The 19,202-nt window shown below is 46.0% G+C and overlaps 2 protein-coding genes across 3 annotated transcripts; both read right to left on the bottom strand.

Moving 5' to 3' along the window:
* Positions 1-5,700: 5,700 nt before the first annotated feature.
* Positions 5,701-7,413, bottom strand: LOC139474854 (uncharacterized). 2 transcript variants are annotated; one of them, XM_071258007.1, is made up of 3 exons: positions 6,522-7,413; positions 6,191-6,423; positions 5,701-5,827 (listed from the first exon to the last, which is right to left on the bottom strand). In XM_071258007.1, the coding sequence occupies exons 1-3, from the start codon at positions 6,989-6,991 to the stop codon at positions 5,817-5,819; spliced, it is 714 nt and encodes a 237-aa protein (XP_071114108.1). In that variant the 5' UTR covers positions 6,992-7,413; the 3' UTR covers positions 5,701-5,816. The 2 variants fall into 2 exon arrangements, with proteins under 2 accessions (XP_071114108.1, XP_071114107.1); XM_071258006.1 differs by having other exon boundaries at positions 5,701-6,423.
* A 74-nt stretch (positions 7,414-7,487) lies between these two features.
* LOC139475668 (uncharacterized) lies at positions 7,488-9,611 on the bottom strand. Its single transcript, XM_071258856.1, has 3 exons — positions 9,015-9,611; positions 8,100-8,486; positions 7,488-7,889 (listed from the first exon to the last, which is right to left on the bottom strand). Exons 1-3 carry the CDS (start codon positions 9,609-9,611, stop codon positions 7,488-7,490), a joined length of 1,386 nt encoding a protein of 461 aa, XP_071114957.1.
* Between the last annotated feature and the right edge of the window lie 9,591 nt (positions 9,612-19,202).

Below are 19,202 nucleotides of genomic sequence, written 5' to 3' on the forward strand. Positions count from 1 at the left end.
ATCCAAGCCATCATGTACAGATAATTATTATACTACTCTCGTTCACGTAAGATATTTTCTTAAAAAACGAAACGCAATACGGATATATTTGGCCATAAAAAGCAAAATTAGCGGACAATGGGGTGCAAAATGAAGAGGTTTAATGTGTTATAGTGTCAGTGACAAATTTCCCGGATCAAAATGATCACAACAAGGATATGAAAATCATAAGTCGGGAAACACGTACGATTCGAAAAAAAACCGCACCCAGTTCATTAACAAAAGGGCCATGGAGCTGCACCCACTGCACGTGCAGCAGCACTATTAACGGTATTAAAGTGTTTTGATTTCCTGGCATCTGTGTCAATCGAACAGTGACAGTTCAACAACATGCCAAGAATAACAGTGCAAAGAAACAACGTCATAGGCCGCTTGCAGGCAGGGGAATCCCGATCAACTGTAGCTTGGGGTTTCAATGTAGCGCCTAGCATCATCACAAGGCTATGGGCTCGGCTTCAACGGCATGGGTCAACACGTGATCGGCCAAGGTCGGGACGACCAAGAGTAACCACCCCCGCCCAAGATCGCTACATCGGACTGCGCCACCTAAGTGAGAGGACGACCACAGCCACTTCAACCGCATCCCAAATACCCGGACTGCGCAGAATTTCGGACCAGACCGTGCGAAACCGTTTGAGAGCAGGTTTACGAGCAAGACGTAGTGTTCGACGCGTCATATTGAGTCGACAACATCGTCAACAACGACTGCATTGGTGTCGTCAACATAGGGTATGGCCTCAACTGCGATGGAGAGATGTCTCGTTCAGCGACAAATCAAGATTTATCCTCCGTCGAGGGAATGGAAGAGCAAGGGTCTAGAGACGTCGGGGAGAACGTTACAGAAACTGCGTACAGGAAGTGGACAGGTTTGGTGGTGCTAGCGTTATGCTGTGGGCGGCTATCTCGCATCATGGCAGGACAGGTTTGGTCCATATCAATCTTACGGCTAAACGATGCATCAACGACATTCTCCTACCACACGTCCACCCAACTGCAGCCAACGACAACGGTGTATTCCAGCAGGACAAAGCTCGACCGGATACAGCACGGATCACAAGAGCATTTCTACACAACAACAACGTTGATGTTCTCCCCTGGCCCTCCAGATACCCGGATTTGAACCCGATATAGCACCTGTGGGATGAATTGGATAGACGGCTACGCCGACGTCCACCACAACCCCAGACGTTGCAGCAGTTGGCTTTTTCGTTGCAGACCCAGTGGGCTACCATTCCCCAGGATATGATTCGCATACTCGTCTCTTCCATGGACAGGAGATGTCAGGCCGCTATCGATTCCAACGGGTGACATACGCGTTATTGATGGTAGCTGAACTTCACCTTGGACGTTTCCAATAACTGGAGTACCAATAACTGAGATGACTACAATCACCTAGTGTTTTCTGAGTAACCCTATTTTTTTAGCGGCATGCAACACTTAATATTCGGAAATCATCGTTTTCTACGTGCGGTACCAGTGGTCACGATATCAAAATGGCGTGGTTCCCGGTAAGCGTGCTTGTACTTATGTCAATTGCGACCGCCTTCCGTGCGATAAACGACTGTTGACGCAAGCAGTATCTTTCTATACAATGGAACAGTTGTTGGAGGAGCACCAAGGTCCCGTGTCGAAAGCCTACACCTTCCTCATTGCTGCTGACGCCAGCTTGGCCGCGGGGTCATCTTGTTCTGATTTGACTGTCACGGGAATGATCACTGTGGCTGATTTGTGCACGTTAGGCGGGCTGTCAATAACATTTGGTAGCCTAAAGGATCCAGAATTTACTGGGGCAGAGGAAATTATTTCGGAGGCCACAAATAAAGCTGTCAATGCTTTTGAGGTTCTCATGTTTAAAAGAAGTGCACTGCCATCGAAGAAAACTAAATGTTGGTATCAGGAGAGTTGTCTAAATAAAGTAGATACAATCCTTTCCGACAATGTTTCAATATAATTCGATCGGAATAGACCGAACATATATTTATTAAATATCTCATTTAATCAGTTCATTTCATGCAGGAAAATTCATATTCAATTAGATAAAAGTTAAAAGAGCTGCACATGCCGGGGCATAGTGGTGGTGGTCGGGGTCGTACAATCGACTTTTTTGCAAAGATTTTTATTAGATATGGAAAGGATTTTGTCGCTTTTTACAACCGGTCTAACTTTTGAATTTATCCTAAATGTTTTGTCAAATTGAGCTTTTATCCAGGTGTTTTGATTTTTTTATTTTGATTTTGATTTTGATCATGCTGAATTCATTTTGCACATATTCATCTGGTGTACCACCATCCTTATATACATTATTTTTATCATGGACATGTTCTGGAACAGGGTCACATCTAAAGGGGTTAAAAACGGAGACAGTAGCTGACGATACGGCAAGCCGATAAGGTCAGACTATTATGTCCTACTTGCCCCATTTCACTCACTCACTCAGAGCTTTTGACATCGTACGCATTGAATGTTCCAAGTGGCGGAACAATAGTGAAGAGTTCGTGCTCTGACTTCTTAGTCAAATTTGACAAAATCCTTGACACGAATTGCGGTAGCCATCGTTCGATATCCACTAATATGTTAGCAGACGATCACGTAGGAGGTGTAGGTAGTGTCTAGTCTATTCGTTACCAAATAGAAAAAGGTTCAACATCATATGTTATCAAATTGCTTGTGATTACATGTACATTAATGTCCCTCCTTTCACGAGATTCCTTCACTTTTGTCTCCAGTAGTAAAAAGTTGTTAAATTGAATGACCACTCGTGATTATTTTTGAATAAAAAAAGTAGTTCCGGTGTGACCAGGGTCTCGGTTGTCCCATCACAACGGCGATAACAAGGTCAGTAGTTAAGTACCTCGGTCTAGAACCCCCTCAGGATTCTGGAACCACTCAGGATTCTGGAACCAAGATGGCGGCACATCCTCTGTGACGTCACTTCCGGTCACGTGACCTGCGCAGTGCATGATGGGACTCTGCGCGTGCGCATCCAAGATGGCGTCGCTTCCGTTTCCGGTGGCGTGCGCCTCCAAGAGGGCGTCGCTTCCGTGTCCGGTGGCGTGCGCCTCCAAGAGGGCGTCGCTTCCGTGTCCGGAGGCGCGCGCCTCCAAGAGGGCGTCGCTTCCGTGTCCGGAGGCGCGCGCCTCCAAGAGGGTGGCGCTTCCGTGTCCGGTGGCGCGCGCCTCCAGGGGTGGCGGTGGTGGAGGGAGGGAGGGAGGGTGGTGGTGGTGAAGGGAGGGAGGAAGGAAGGAAAGGAGGAGGAGACGGGTTCATGGTGTGGGTGGGTGGGTGGGAGGGTCGTCAAAGCAAAGGAGGAAAGTTGTCTTTCGGGAGAGATGGGTGGCCCTGAAAAGGGCCGTTGGAAAACAAACTGGAAACTGGAAACTGGAAACGACAGGAAACGTCAGGAACACTGGAACACTGGAACACTGGAAAAACTGCAAACGATGGGACAGTGGTAAAAAACAGTGGGGTAGCATGGCCCCATGCGTTAGTCACTTTGTTCAGATGATCTCTCTTCTTCATCCTCTACTTCCATCTCATCCTCGGACTGAAGGTGTCGTCGGCGCTTTGAAGCGTGCTTTCTTGAGAGGCTTCTGGCCCGTTTTCTTTTCTCTACAAGAGGTGTGATGTCCGCCCGGAGTTGTGCGAGGCATTCTTTTAGGTCGAGGACATCGACGTGCACGTCTTCGATGAGATGAACCACTTGTGTCACGGGTGTCACGGGTGCCACGGGTGTCACGGGTGTCGACGTGGACGGTGTTGCTGACGTTTTCTTTCGACTGGGTTCTGGGCAATCTGCAGCGAAATGACCCAGGGCTTGACAGTTGTAACAGTGGTCCAGGCGATGGGAAGTCTTCTTTCGACTGGGTTCTGGGCAATCTGCAGCGAAATGACCCATGGCTTCACAGTTGTAACAGGGACCCAGGTTCCGATTCTCCTGCTTCTCTTGACTGTTCATCTTCGGACAGACATAGTGACGGTGACCTTGAGTGCCACACTCGAGGCATGTCACTTCAGGGCAGTACAGGTAACTGTGACTGTCGGTCTGGCACTTCATACAACTGTATCGAGCTGGCATGATGGGTTTCATAGAATGCAGTGTGTGTGTGTGTGAGTGGCTTCGCTCTTGTTTTGTTTTTTATAGGAGAGTCACTGACACCCACCCTCCTGATTGGTTCCCCAGGCCGCGCCCCCGATTGGTTCGTTTCGGGGTCTGGTCTGCACCTCGGTTTTCCAAAACGGACCGACCCCTGTGTTTCTTTTCCATAGGAAATGGATTTTACCATGGGAGAGAAAGCACAACCCCGGTTCGACCATTCAGAGTCCCGCATGACCCGAGCACGGTCTCTGATTGGTCGACAACCCAGGCTTCGGATTGGTCCGATTTCGATCCGGTTTTTTTTTTTTTTATCGGGGTGTGCATTTCGATCCTGTTTTGTTTTTCTTCATCCTACAGACCACAGAACACGACTATGAGTTTTTAAAAAAATTTAATCCCCTCGCTCACATGAACCAACACCACAAAACAAAAAGTCACAGGATGAGGGGGCCGTCCCTGTGACTTTTGTGAACACTGGGGGTATGAACGTCTGTACACTTTGAAAAAAGAAACGTTGTCACTTGGGGTGAACAAGACACTCGACTCTTCTCTTCCGTGCTTCTTGGGACACCAAACGTCTGTATTTTTCGTTCACTTCTCCATCAGGACAAAACACACACAAGTATTCGCAGGGCACTTTGGCGTGCTTCAGATGTTCTTTCCAGGGTTGGTCTGTGGCTTCCCATTGGCGGAGTGCCACACCGCAGCAATAACAGGTCACACAGTCACCTTGTCCTGGATAGAAATAGCCAGCCATGGCCATGTCATACGGGGTCTGGGTCATCTGTTGAGGCCACGTTTTAAAAGATCTCAGACGTTCTTGAAATGAATCATAGTGAGGATGAGAAGGATGACACAGGGTGTAAGAAGGAAAAGGTCCCTCCAGAATGTCACTGAGTCGCCACGTGTCGTCCCTAAAGAGGGAACGTTTTCTCGCTTCTTGTTCTCTCGCCTTTTCAGACACCCACTCGGAATCGGTGACGACATCTCGGGAGGATGACATGGCATTCATAGAACGTCTTTGCTCCATGATGACGGTGACTTCACTGAAAGAAGGTCTGAGGGTTCGCCTGCTTTTATGAAACTCTCCACCCTACACCCTTCCACGGAAGGTCATGACCTTAGCTTCCACCTCCTCCACCTCATCACGTGACGTCATCCTGTGTTTTGGGTTGACGGACACACGGCATGATTCGTGACACGATCCATGACATGACATGGTACACGGGGAGGGGGGTGTGGGGATCGATGCGTACTGGAATGACCGACACCAGGCAGCTGATCTTTCAAGCATGGCCTTTCTCTTTTATCTATTTTTATTTTAATTTTACACTTGGGTGTGCACTGACATGACAGATGCACAGACAGACGGACAGACAACGTCAACGACATCTCAACTCAACCTCTACCCTCGGTTCGGCACTCTATTGGAGTTGAGATCAATCAAGACACAAAGAGTCAGTTCAATCAATCACTGTTTAATCATGAAAAAAAACCAATCACAACCAGATACAATGGAAATACGAAAAGTCAATGGAGGAGGGAGTGCTATGCATGTCCCTACAACAACCACAACAACAACAACAATAACGCGACAACGTTTTCCTCTTCCATCTTCAAGCCCATAAGAGGTGGTCCTCCCTCAACCCTGTGAGAGGTCCATCCGTTCAACACGTACAGTCTATGGTCTCCCTGAAACAGACATGACACATCACTTGATCACGGTTGCAGCTTACGTGTTGACAAGTTCTTCGAGTGAAGAGGAGGATCACCATAAGATGTGATCCTCAGCAGATGTGATAGGCATGTCATCATGTGTCATTATGCGGTCATAGGTCAACATACTACAAGTACAGTCTATGAGCTCCAGACCACAGGTATGACACATCACTTGCCCGCTGTTGCAACTGATGTATCTTAGCATGTTGTTGTGTCGGCAAATACGACATCCGCGTTGTAGGGGAGTGAGTTGAGCTTCTCCATAAGGATCCAGGTCAACGTCGTTGTCATCAACATCATCATCATCTTCATTATCGTCGCAAACCAGGGGCGTACCTGAGGAGTAGACATGAACATCTTCCGGGGATGTTGGTGACCAAGAAGCCTCAAGCAGGGGGAGCGTGTCCAGATCCATGGAAGGGAGAGTGGCCAGCTTGAGCGCTTCATGATCCTCACGGTCACCCGTCGCCATCGTCACAGCAGGGGCATTCGGTGAATAGGTGGGCTCCCGAGGGGTTTGTTCCCACCACTGTTCTAGCACGCCCTGGGCTGAACTGACATCAGGGGTCCTGTCAATCATAGGACAGAGTCCATTTATCATAGGAATAGGTCATGAATATGAATCACATCAAGAATGATTGAGACAAAGAAGAGCAAGGGTACTTACAGCTGTTCTTGAGGAGAGATCTTCAGAGATAATTTCTTCCGTGATCGTCTTTTTGCAGGCGTTGCAGGTTTCAAAAAGGATGTCCCCATCGTTTCGATGTCTGTGGTCGCTGCAGCCGTTGTTGCTGTTGCTGCTGTGGTGGTGGTGGTGGTGGTGGGTGTTGCTGCTGCTGTGGGGATCACAACGACTGTGGGCTTGCTTGTCTTTTTCTTCTGGATCTTCTTTATCGTCTTCTTCGATGTGCCTTTCTCGGGTTCAGTCAGCTTCCTCATCTTTGAACGTATCTGTTCGCACATCAGGTTGTCGCCCTTCGCACGTAACTTGGCGTACGCGTCGTCGGTCTTCATCTTTAAACACAGCAAGTCGTACACTTCACCCCACAGTTCAGCAGTCATGTCACCGTTCCCATCTCCACTGCTTCCTTGGCCACTCATGTCGCTTCGTGTCTTGTCATTCAATCGTTTCGACATGATGTTGTCCGGATGTTCTGTTCGTTGTTGTTTCTTTCCAAGTCTTCACGGAGGTGTGTCAACACTTGATGGTACTCTCTCCAAACACGTGTTTCTTCCAGATAAAACGCCAACAACCAACACAACGTGAGGAACATCAATCAGAGGGGGGCGATGTGGTTGCTTGGTCCGTTCAGTGAAAAGTGATGACCGGAGAGCATCGGGCGTATTAAAAGCCACGGAGGTCCTGCTTTCTGATTGGTCCGTTCCGGTGTCTGGTCTGAGTCTCCATTTTTCCAAACTGGACCGACCCTTGTGTTTCTTTTCCATAGGGTTAGGCTTGTAGCGTGAGAGAGAAAGCACAACCTCGGTTCGACCAATCAGAGCCCACCATGGCTCGAGCACGGTCTCTGATTGGTCGACAACCCAGGCTTCGGATTGGTCCGATTTCGATCCGTTTTTTTTTCTGTAAGGGGTTCATGTCGATTCAGTTTCGATCCCCTTGTCATGCAAAAAATTATAGAAAGTCGTCTCTGTACCCAAAGGGGAGCGTGTCTACAGGTAGGCCTGTGGTTTCGTCGTAGACGACACGTCGCTTGTCGTACACGGTACGATAGTCTTTTCGGGTGGGACGGGTCACGAGTGCGTTTTCGTGCCGAGGTCCTTTTCGAATGATCTGATGAGGGTAATCCAAACTGATTTTCTCTTCCTCCTCTTTCCCAGACCGTTGTCCCAGTATCAGTCCTTTCATGGTGTCAAAGTTGAGATGGCGTTGGTTTCGGTAATTCAAAGTGAACCCTCGCACTTTGCAGGTCGTGCGCGTTCCATCGGGTCTGGGGTTCATTAACTCATAGCCATAGTTTTTGGGACCTCCTGACACAAACGTCTTGATGGTGTTTCCGTCCAGTTCATCCGTAAACTCACCCAACGAATGACCCAGCTCTGGATTCGCGTCGTGGGGTCGATGAATGTAAATGACGCTGTCCGTGTCAAAGTACAAGACCCTGCGGCCCACCAGGGCAAGGGTCTCGTACAGCTTGAGACGTGCTTGGGCGGTGACCCAAGCAGCGATGGCGACATTGAAATGAGAATGAGGGGTTTGGAATTCTTTCTGCTGGGTATAGGTCACTTCCACCATGTGTTCGTTGACAACGGTCACATCCTCGATGGTATTGCGGTCATCCCTCCACAAGGCAAAGAACTGTACAGGATCGTTCATATAGACGTTCTGACTGTAGTCTACCCGTTGCCCAAACTTGCCCCAGAGCGAATTCAGCTGCATCTTGGCAATCGTGCGACGTCCTGGATTTTTTTCGATGCGGTCCTTGTCCAACCGAATGCCTTCTTTGTCGTAGATCTCCTGGATGTAAGCGTCGTGATCCGTACATCCTTCGGGGTATCCGCTGGCTTCGAGCTTCTCCTTGAAATGCCGATCGATGTAAGTGTCAAAGAGTCCCACTTGCTGGGTGCCGGGGCCATGCTGTGCAAAGGTGTCAAAATGCCAAACGTCGTAGATCTGAAGCACCCGGTAGTCATACTTCTTCACGGCTTCCTGGAGTTCTACGGTGGCGTACGTCCCCACCCATGACCTCTCTTCGTCCGTGTGCTCGCAGGGGGAGTCTGACCGGGTATCGGCACACGTACGGCACAAAGGACAGAGCAGTTTGCCACCCGATCTGTAAGGCAGTAGCGGATGGTAGAGTCGTTTCGGGGGTAGGACACGGCATTGGATCAGGCCTTTCAGTTCAAACAACGTGTCCACAGGGGGTTGATGGAGAAGGGTCGGGTGTCCCGTGGGAAACGCTCCGGTCTTACAAATGTAGGGATAAAGGGAACAAATATCGATGTACTTGATGGTTTCACCTTCTTGGGCTTCGTAGCATAATCGCGTGGCATTGGTGCGTCCTCCATAGAAGGCGTCGCGAGGGTTGAGCGGCCCGGGGACGTGACGACAGTGGGGTCCCTGCAAGAAAGCACGTAGAGCGGAGTCCTCCCGTTGCATTTTCGTAAATTCGTGCTCCCACAGGGCGACGACCCGTTTCACCTCAGGGTGTTGACTCAAGAGACTCAAGCGGTAGTGGGTGTCGGTGTAACGGGCTCCCAACGACGTGCCCAGGACGGGATGCGGTTCTCCACGTCGGGTCTTGTGACAGGTCTTGCACCCATGCCAGAAACAGCCCAGGAATTCGTAGACGGTGCCTGTCGCTGGATCGTACCCATCCACGCTGTACCGATGTTGGCCCTCTCCACAGGTGAACTCTTTTTCACCGCCATTCCTGGCGTGCTGGAGGTGCAGATGGGGGTCCCTTTCCATCAGAGAGTGGAGCCAGTGCATACAGGCCTGGGAATAGTTTCTCTTGGGTTGGTAGCCTTGAGGTGGAAGAATGGCGATGGTATTGGGTTTCAGGTTGTGTTTTCGGAAGGATTTCATGGTGAACGCAGCAGCTGTCATCACTTCCACAAAGGGATCCATGCCCACCGAGTGGATGGCGTTCTGTCGGAAGTCGGCGCATCCCCGTCTCAAAATGTCCACATCGCTCTGGCAGTAAGCTAAAAGTTCTTCTTGTAAGTCGAACAAGGCTCCTTCTTGCACTTTTTGGGTATGCCACTGGAGGAAGGCTGAGCGTTCCGCGGGAGACATGCCATCGGGATCGTACGTGACGGCTGGTGGATAGGGACCTCTGTAGGTCGAAAGGGAATCCGTATGGGGGTGTTCAAAGCGGGATGATCGATACCTAGACCAATACGATCTCCCTTCTGACCTGACATCTGTTCATAAAAGTCATCGATCACCCTGTCAAATAAAGCTGGCAGTTCCAGGGGGACGCGTTCCGGTGGTACGGTGTCCAAGTAGTCTGGGTTGAAAGTCAAACGATAGGTATGATTAGCAGTTCTTAACCGTCTGGAGCGGGTGGTATCTTTCCTCTCCAAACGATAGGGCGTACTTTGGTTGCTCGTCATGATAGCGATGTGTGTCTGATGAACGCCTGTACTCTAAGAGGGTCTGAACGTCTGATGGATGGACAACCCTTCCCCAAAACAGGATCGAAATCGGACCAATCCGAAGCCTGGATTGTCGACCAATCAGAAGACAGCCTCGACCAATCAGAACACAGCACCCGACCCGAGTTGTGCTTTCTCTCCCATGGTAAAATCCATTTCCTATGGAAAAGAAACACAGGGGTCGGGTCGTTTTGGAAAACCGAGGTGCAGGCCAGGCCCCGAAACAAACCAATCGGTGCGTTGCGTTTTGGACCAACCAGGAAGCAGCCCATTTCGATCCGGTTCTTCCCCCATAAAACAAGAGTGGATTCGAATGGGTCAGTGTCACTTGTAAAATTGATGTGATAAAATCAAGAATGGCTGAAACAAAGAAGAGTGGTACGACGACGACGACGCGTGGCGAAGATGTGGGAATGGATGGTACAGATACTCGTGGATGTTGGAGTAAGAGTCATGCCGAGGAGGCGGTGTCACTGCTCAGTCAAACACCATCGCACTATTATCTGCGCTTTGAAAGAAGGCTCGCTTCGTTTGAGACGTGGCCCACGCAAATGTATCAGACTGCTGAAGAGATGGCTCATGCGGGCTTTGTCTACACTCAGGGTGCCGATGGTGTGTGCTGTTTCCAATGTGGTGTGCGGCTGAGACAATGGGCACCCAACGACAATCCTTGGGCGGCACATCACAAGTGGTCCCCAGACTGCGATTACCTCAAGCTAACCGGGCTGGTGAAACACCAGAAGCAACTACAACTACACTATCTCTGCGAAGAGAAACAGAGGTACACGAATGACGTAGCAGAGCCGGCTGCCTAGGAGGACGACGTTTCCCGTGTCCTGCGTTCCCGTTCAAGTTCCCGTTCCAGTTCCCCGTTCAAGTTCCCGTTTGTCTACTGCTGTTGTTGTGGATGGTTCAATCTGTTTCCGCTTCCTGTTTCCTACAAGCTTTTCTTTTTTTTTGGACCCTACAAGTGGTGTCACGGTGGTCACCCTGATGACATACCCAGATGGTATACCCAGATGACAGCAAGTACCCCTTCGACGATCCTTGTCTTGTCATAAGCTTGGACATGATGATTCTTCTTGGACAGCAGCAGAAAAGTTTTCTTCTTTCCCAAAACGGCCCTTTTCAGGGCCACCCATCTCACCCAAAAGACAACTTTCTACCTTTGCTTTGCCAAACAATGACAATCCAAAACAAAGAACCCACACCCTCCCCTAGGCCTCTTGGAGGCACACGTCTAAAAATAAAATAAATAGGTATAAATATAAATATATCAATAGAGACACGTAGTACACTACGTGTGCATGGAGACACGAGTCAAACATCACGTGTGCATGAAAACACGTGTTGCAGTACGTCTGTCGACTTACACGGGTGTCAACACCTCGGTATCCTTAAATAATCATAATAATAATAATTTGAAGACACACACACACAGGACACCACGTTTTGCCTGACCACACGCTATTCTATGCATCAACGTCAACGTCTGTTTGAAGACATACCCACACACACACACACACATACCCACACACACACACACACGCACACATGACATTCCGATTGGCATGGGAGTGACACACACGTACATCACGTAGGCATTCCCACGTTCATGTCTACCTATGAAGGTCCACCTTCCTTTAGCATTCAGACGACCGTCTACCTCAAAAAAATACCAAGGCTACCCAAGAAGAAAAAAAACCGGATCGAAAACGGACCAGTCCGAAGCCTGGGTTGTCGACCAATCAGAAGCGGCGCTCGGACCAGGTGGGGCTCTGATTGGTCGAACCGGGGTTGTGCTTTCTCTCCCATGGTAAAATCCATTTCCTATGGAAAAGAAACACAGGGGTCGGTCCGTTTTGGAAAACCGAGGTGCTGACCAGGCCCCGGAACGAACCAATCGGAGCTGCGGCCTGGCGAACCAACCAAGAGGGTGGGTGTCAGTACCTCTCCTATAAAACAAGAGTGGATTCGAGTGGGTCAGTGTCACTTGTAAAATTGATTCATCATGATGAGCAGCAGCAACAGCAACAGCAACAACATCAAGTCTGAAAACTGGGATTTAGAAATCGCCACAGTGAAACAACCTTTGCCCGGGTGGAAAGAAGCATCACCACCACCACCATGGTCTCCAGCATGGCAATGCGACAGATGCCAAGGGGGCCTGCCTGTGTACGCCCTTGGCACAAGGGCACGGGATGGGACTTTCGAATGTGTGTACTGCGGCACTGTGCTGAAGGACACCTACGTGCGTCGGTTAACGCACACCAGTAGGTGTCCTGTCAGACGTCAAATGAAAGTCCACCCGTGCCTTTGCACCATGGCGTGCACATGCATGTAAATATCAAAACGGCCCTTTTCAGGGCCACCCATCTCTCCCGAAAGACAACTTTCCTCCTTTGCTTTGACGACCCTCCCACCCACCCACCCACACCATGAACCCGTCTCCTCCTCCTTTCCTTCCTTCCTCCCTCCCTTCACCACCACCACCCTCCCTCCCTCCCTCCACCACCGCCACCCCTGGAGGCGCGCGCCACCGGACACGGAAGCGCCACCCTCTTGGAGGCGCGCGCCTCCGGACACGGAAGCGACGCCCTCTTGGAGGCGCACGCCACCGGAAACGGAAGCGACGCCATCTTGGATGCGCACGCGCAGAGTCCCATCATGCACTGCGCAGGTCACGTGACCGGAAGTGACGTCACAGAGGATGTGCCGCCATCTTAGTTCCAGAATCCTGAGTGGTTCCAGAATCCTGAGGGGGTTCTAGACCGAGGTACTTAACTACTAAGGTCAAACGTGTATGACACACGTGTGATCTGAGGATTTAGTATCTCACCACCTGTATCTTCACCACGTGGATCATAAGAGAGTTTAGTGTAAAAACAGAGAAACTGAATTTAATGGTTGCCAGCAGAATGCTCTATGGAAGCTTATAGTTGATGCATTTTGTGAATTGTACAATTCAGAACACCAATGTTGGATTGTAATTTTACTCTGCAGTCGACATTATATCACGTGGATGAACAACGTTATAACACGGCGGGTAATAGTATTCACTTTATTTATTTAAATAAATGTCGAGGTGTAATGACTATTTCAATAACACGTTCTAAATTGGAAGGTGCGTCACACAATATGTTTGAAGATTCCGGATATGAATCTAAGTGGTCTTCATATATCTTGGCGATTCCATCAGTGTAATGATGCATATTGTTTACGGCAGAATTGATGCAAATTCTCCTCTGCTGAACGGACATGTATCCTCTGCGCCTCGAAAGAGCGTGAGAATGACATTACAATGCTATGGACACGCATAGAAAATATGTCGAGGTGGAAATAACCCCCTAGCGACCCCTGGTCAGAGGGCAACCTACAATTGCAATTGGTAAGATGCGACTAAATGGTTGGTTGATTGGAGCACATTTGAACAATACAAGGCTAATGTGGGACGTGCAGGAGCATATAAATAAACTGTTCAATTGAAAATTTTGTAAACTAATGTGTAACATTTTGTGCAAATTTCCAACCCCACGGCGATTCCGGGTTGGGATTGGTCCCCAGTAACCTGTGCTTGTTGATAATGTCGCGTCATACCCCATCTCATCATAAAATCATGTTGTCTGTTCCAGACTCGACCAATTACAGGCTGCCATCATAGAACATGAGCTATTCGTCAAACAACAAAGACAGGTGTAAATAACGTCTTATAAAGGTTGTCTTCCATGGTGCATGTATGGTGCTTTGTATACTGTGATGAATAGTTATTTGTCTGGGGACAAGAACCAACACAGGAAAAGACGGTAAATTATCAGCCACTGTATATTAGAAACTTCTTAAACACGGTGCTGTTATTCCAACAATCGACCCATCAAAATTATTCGCCTTAGACCAGCCCTAAAAAGACGGAAAGACAAGAAAGAATAATGCGAAGATCAATCCGAGCAGACATCATTGCGATTCACTTCAAGGCACTTTAGTTCACAAAAAACATTCTGGCGCAACATCGAAATTCTACACGTCAACGCCAATTTCAATTATCTGCCGTAACAGATCCCACAGGACGCAAAAAAGCAAAGTGCGTGAGTGAGTTGAGATTAGTGCCGATTTGAAAAGTAGTTTGGAAGGCATAGTAGTCATGAAAATTAAATGAATGAATCACAGAAAATCAGAGATGAACCCAAATCTTCGCGAAAACACGCCACACAGTTTTCACAAACAATGTTAATAAAATACTGTGCAAGTGATCAAAGTGCAGACGTGTTGCGCATGTCAATACACACGTCGAAAATATTATAATATGACGTTCCTATCCCAGGATCAAAGTGATCAAAGTTTGTGTTGCACTTAATAATATTCCGCCTTGACAACTGTGGATATGCTCACCATAGCAACCTCCGAAAACGCGATATGGATTTCAACACTCTAAGCGTTATCAGAACGTGTTGAATCCATATCACGATCAACACCAGAGGGGGTCGCTTACCTACTTACATCATGTGGGCTACGATTACGATGCACTTCACGCAAGACTCCATTTTACTGCCCTTTCATCTAAATCAAATTTCCCCAACATAATTTTCAATGTTAATGAATATCCTTGATATCTAAGTTAGAGGTCATTGATCATAGTAAAAGCTACACACACTTTCCCCCCCTAATTTATATGTACCCACATTGCCGCGTGAACCTATGGTCACCTGCCCCCTTTTAATTGAGAGAAACTCAATAACATTAACGTCATTAAATGTTTCGGCAATGCATATCTATTCACATCTTTAAACATATACTCACGGGAAAAAGTAACTGAGCTTCATATAAAGTTCAATAAAAAATATATTTACTCTGAAATAAAAAATGTGCATCTTTCAATACATATTCATGAAGACTTTAAGGTCGAGATTAACAATTTGCACGTGCATGTTCATGCACGGCGCACAATATGGATGTTTGCGTGTTTGTTGGGAGCATGGTTCTCACAAACATGGTTGTAATGTGAACAGCAGACAATTTGCAACCAGGTGTTCATGAACACACTTTGTTTTTACCGTAAATAACGATTACGCAATTCCACGGCTTGCTGAAAATCAACGTCAACGAGCAGTGGGTATGCTGCAAACAGGAACGGCGAAAAAAAGAAGTTGTCAGACATTTTAATGCTTATCGAAAGACAATATCATCTTCTTGGAGACGTTAACTACAGTAGGTCACAAAGAAATGTCATCATTAATCTCTTTGCGATCGATTAGCTGTAATATTGAAACACACATAGAGAATACTACACTCATTCTCATTAGATACCATTTTTCCGAAACGAGTGGACTTTCTATGGTATCTGACCGAGCGAAAGCGAGGTCAAATACCATAGATAGTTCACGAGTTTCATAAACATGGTATCTAACGAGAATGAGTGTGGTATTTTATATATTGCCCACCTTAAATATATATTTAAGTGTAAATACATAACAATTTTCGTTCGTCTGCAGACCAGACTTAAACCGGTTGCAAAACCAGGTTGCGCCTGAATATTGATAAATGCCTAAATATGGGCATTGTTGATATTTCTAGGCAAAATGCTCTTTCAGTTGTGTTTGCAAACATAACAGCACCGACGCTCAAGATCCTTTTTGAAGAATTTTTCAACCTCTGGTAATTCAAGCGCATTGTTGTTAGTACGCAGGCGTGACGGCGTAACCACTAGGCTACCAGACCGCACCCTATTTTAAGGAAATGCTTGTGATAAAAAAATATGAAAAGAGGGCAAAAATCCTGACATAGGATAAAGCAAAACACAATTTTAAAGACTTTACCCCCATTAGATTTTTTAGACTTTTTATACACTCTTCAAAATCTTGAATCTTGTCAATCAAAGTAGTGTCAAAAGGGATAGAAAATCCAATGATATAAATGATTTCACTGGTTTTATCAAAAAAGGGCAAGATTAGGTTTGTTGACGTGGATACGTCTGAGGCTGTATACGGGTCTATTCGAAAGAATTTTGTATTTATCATTTTCTATGACGCCCTCTACTTATTCTGGGTCGTACCATGGATTGCACTCAGTGTCAAAACCACAAGCATGAAAGTATCCACAAGAGAATTTAAACAGTGAAGTAATATGTTTGGACAGAAGGGAACAGTTTCCAAAACCTTCTTCTTCTGTAGATCAATGTTCATACTGATTACTTGAATTGAATTTGATTATTCTCTCACGTTGACGTTTTGAATAATGGAAGTCCGTCTGGTGATGTCGTATGTGTTATCCGTTGTTAAAGGCATCTGATCCTTGAAACGCCATGTTCTGATGGCCCACTGCAGGGCATAGACTGTTGCTGTCTTTTGCATGGCATTCCCATCACCAGGAAGGAGTAGACTGACTTTATATAGTAGTCTACATGAGTGAGTAAGTAGATATTGTTTGAGAGGCTAAAGCAATTTGAAAGACGTTCGAAGCAATATTCCGCGCCTGGGCAGAGGGTATCATATCGACAAACATGTTGGCGATTTATGGAAGTGGCTTGAGAACATATATTGATCATGAATATCAAATCGTCCGAAATGATAAATATTCGGAGAGGAATGAATTAAAGATTCTGATGTTAGTGGAATGGCATTTTATAACATTCACGTTTAAAGAATACATATTGTGTTTTGTTGTTACTGTTATAATGCTAATAGATTGTCGTGGAACATTTGTTCATTTATTTTGTTATTTGTTCAATTTAGATTATTCTTACTTAAAACATTGTGTACGATATTTTAAATAACCAGTGACGTTACTTATATGATGTCAATTACATTATAATCCTAAAACAATTTTTTAAGTCAGTGGAGAACGAGTTCACTGTTCTTTGTTTCAGTTACACAATTAGATGCAGATACTTTCGTTGTGCTCTGATAAACAGGAAAACAATAATAATCCTCTTTGTCACACACCATCACTTCCCTTTTCCCTTATTGTCTTACTTCCGTTGGGACCCTTGAAGATCCGGGGTAGAATAGGTCTTCAACAGCCCATGCTTGCCGTAAAAGGCGACTATGCTTGTCGTAAGAGGCGACTAACGGATCGGGTTGTCAGGCTCGCTGACTTGGTTGAAGCATGTCATTGACCCCAATTGCGTGGATCGATGCTAATCATATCAATCACTGGATTGTCTGGTCCAGACTCGATTATTTACAGACCGCCGTCATAAAGCTGGAATATTGCTGAGTGGGGCGTTAAACAACAAACTACTTCCATGGGGCGTTAATCAACCGTCACATTAAATAAGCATTGTGCAGGTTAGTACCAGCCAAAACATAACAGATTCTCGGATCAATGATAATATAGCCGTAAGGCATTAGTGATAAGGACCAATAAAAATAAGATGCCAGAAATCATTCAGCTTTGTAATACCAAGAGCCATCAAATTTAAAGGACGCTGTGACCAGAGTTTCGATGAGTATGTTGTCACAATTGCTGAATTAACTGGATTAAATTTGTACGCCCCTAATTAAAGTAATATCTGTTTTCTCTGAAGGTAACAACCAACTGCATGTTTTACTCAAAATAGTTTCCCGTCCTTCCATTAGATCGCAAGCACAATAGTGTAACAAGAATATTTAACTAGGACCTGATATCAGAAGCTGGTATAATGTTTTGTTTGTTTATTTGTTGTTTAACGCCGCACTCAGCAATATTCCAGCTTTATGACGGTGGTCTGTAAATAATCGAGTCTGGACCATACAATCCAGTGACAGACATACTACACAAAGGCTGCTTGAAGTGTGCCCACGGGATGTGTAACTGATGGTGTTTCACATGATTATAGAACTTCTTGTTTCCTCCTCCTTCGTTGGTGATGTTCCTATTCTGATGTTTATGAATTGATTTGATATCCATTTGCAAGATTTAATCATAGTAAAAGCTGCAGACGCACACTGTCGCCTGCGCAATGTCAGATGCATCCAACTTATATTGCATATTGATAACAGGTAAAATTCACGTGCATTGTTATTTTCCTTAAGCCCTCGTGAAGCTACTGTAAAACGTCGTCATTTCTTCAGAGAAACTATATGACTTTGTCGTCATGACGTGGCTCGACGGCTGCTCACGATTGTGCATGTTTCCATACATTTGTCCTCATTACGTCGTTTGGCCTTTTATTTCTTTCCATATTACGTACATACAAGGTGGAAACTCCAAAGGAAATATCTTTGTAATTTACCAGGTTGAGTTACAATAAGAACGATAATACATTATTTGTCTGAATATTTTTTGTGAGAAGCAAACAAAAAGTCAATTATGCGCAATTGACCATTCGATCTGCAAAGCACGTCTCTTTACTTCGTAGTTACAAGAATATCTTTTTAACATGACAACTGAATTATTAACATTCTGCGTTTTATATTAGAATAGCTTGTTAAAATGTTTGGCAACAATAAATCAAGTTATACATTACACTTCAGACACGGGGATATACCGAAATAGCAAAATTACACGTTTTTCCTGAACGAGAACTAAAATTGATTTTAAAGAATACATATATAATCCCTGGGGATGGCAGCTTTGGACTCTTTGTTATCAAACTGAAGTTAGTCAGTGACATATCAAACAATATAAATGCACTAATCGTTTAATTGGCGTTTGATATTCACCCTCAAAGTTCAGTTTCCCGTCAATACCACCAAAGGCTTATTCAGGTCCATTTGTCACATTGGGCCATTATCGTCTTCAGAAATACCACGTTAAACGTTTCACATGCTCTTTTCAATTCAGTAAAATATTTGTAGAGTGCATATAGAATCTTATGCATACCCTATGAAAAGCTGATTACATTGAGAACATTTGACCTTTGTTAAATAGCACCTTTATCACATCGAATGACTTGGCAAAATGGATCTTTTCATGAGTGGTTCAGTCACGCGATTTGATAAAAATATTATTTGACAAGAACTAAAGTTTTCTGAAGCCACCCTGAAAAAAAACATTCACGACAGCGTTGATGTCATCGTTGTCGTCATAGCGCTTCCCACGTAGGTGACTGTTCTTTCAGTTTAGGAAACAGGTGGAAATCACTTGGTGCCATGTTTGGATAGTATGGAGGCTGAGGTAGCTCTTCGAACCCACATACTTGCACAGCAGCAGCAGCATCATTGGAATCGAAGAGTATATTAGCAATGTATTAAATTATGATCATGGAGTCGCCATCATCTCAATCCCCCCGAATTGAAACTGGGAGACATGGTCT

Source organism: Haliotis cracherodii, unplaced genomic scaffold, assembly GCF_022045235.1.
Source record: "Haliotis cracherodii isolate W230 unplaced genomic scaffold, xgHalCrac1.p SCAF_3, whole genome shotgun sequence".
NCBI lineage: Eukaryota > Metazoa > Mollusca > Gastropoda > Lepetellida > Haliotidae > Haliotis > Haliotis cracherodii.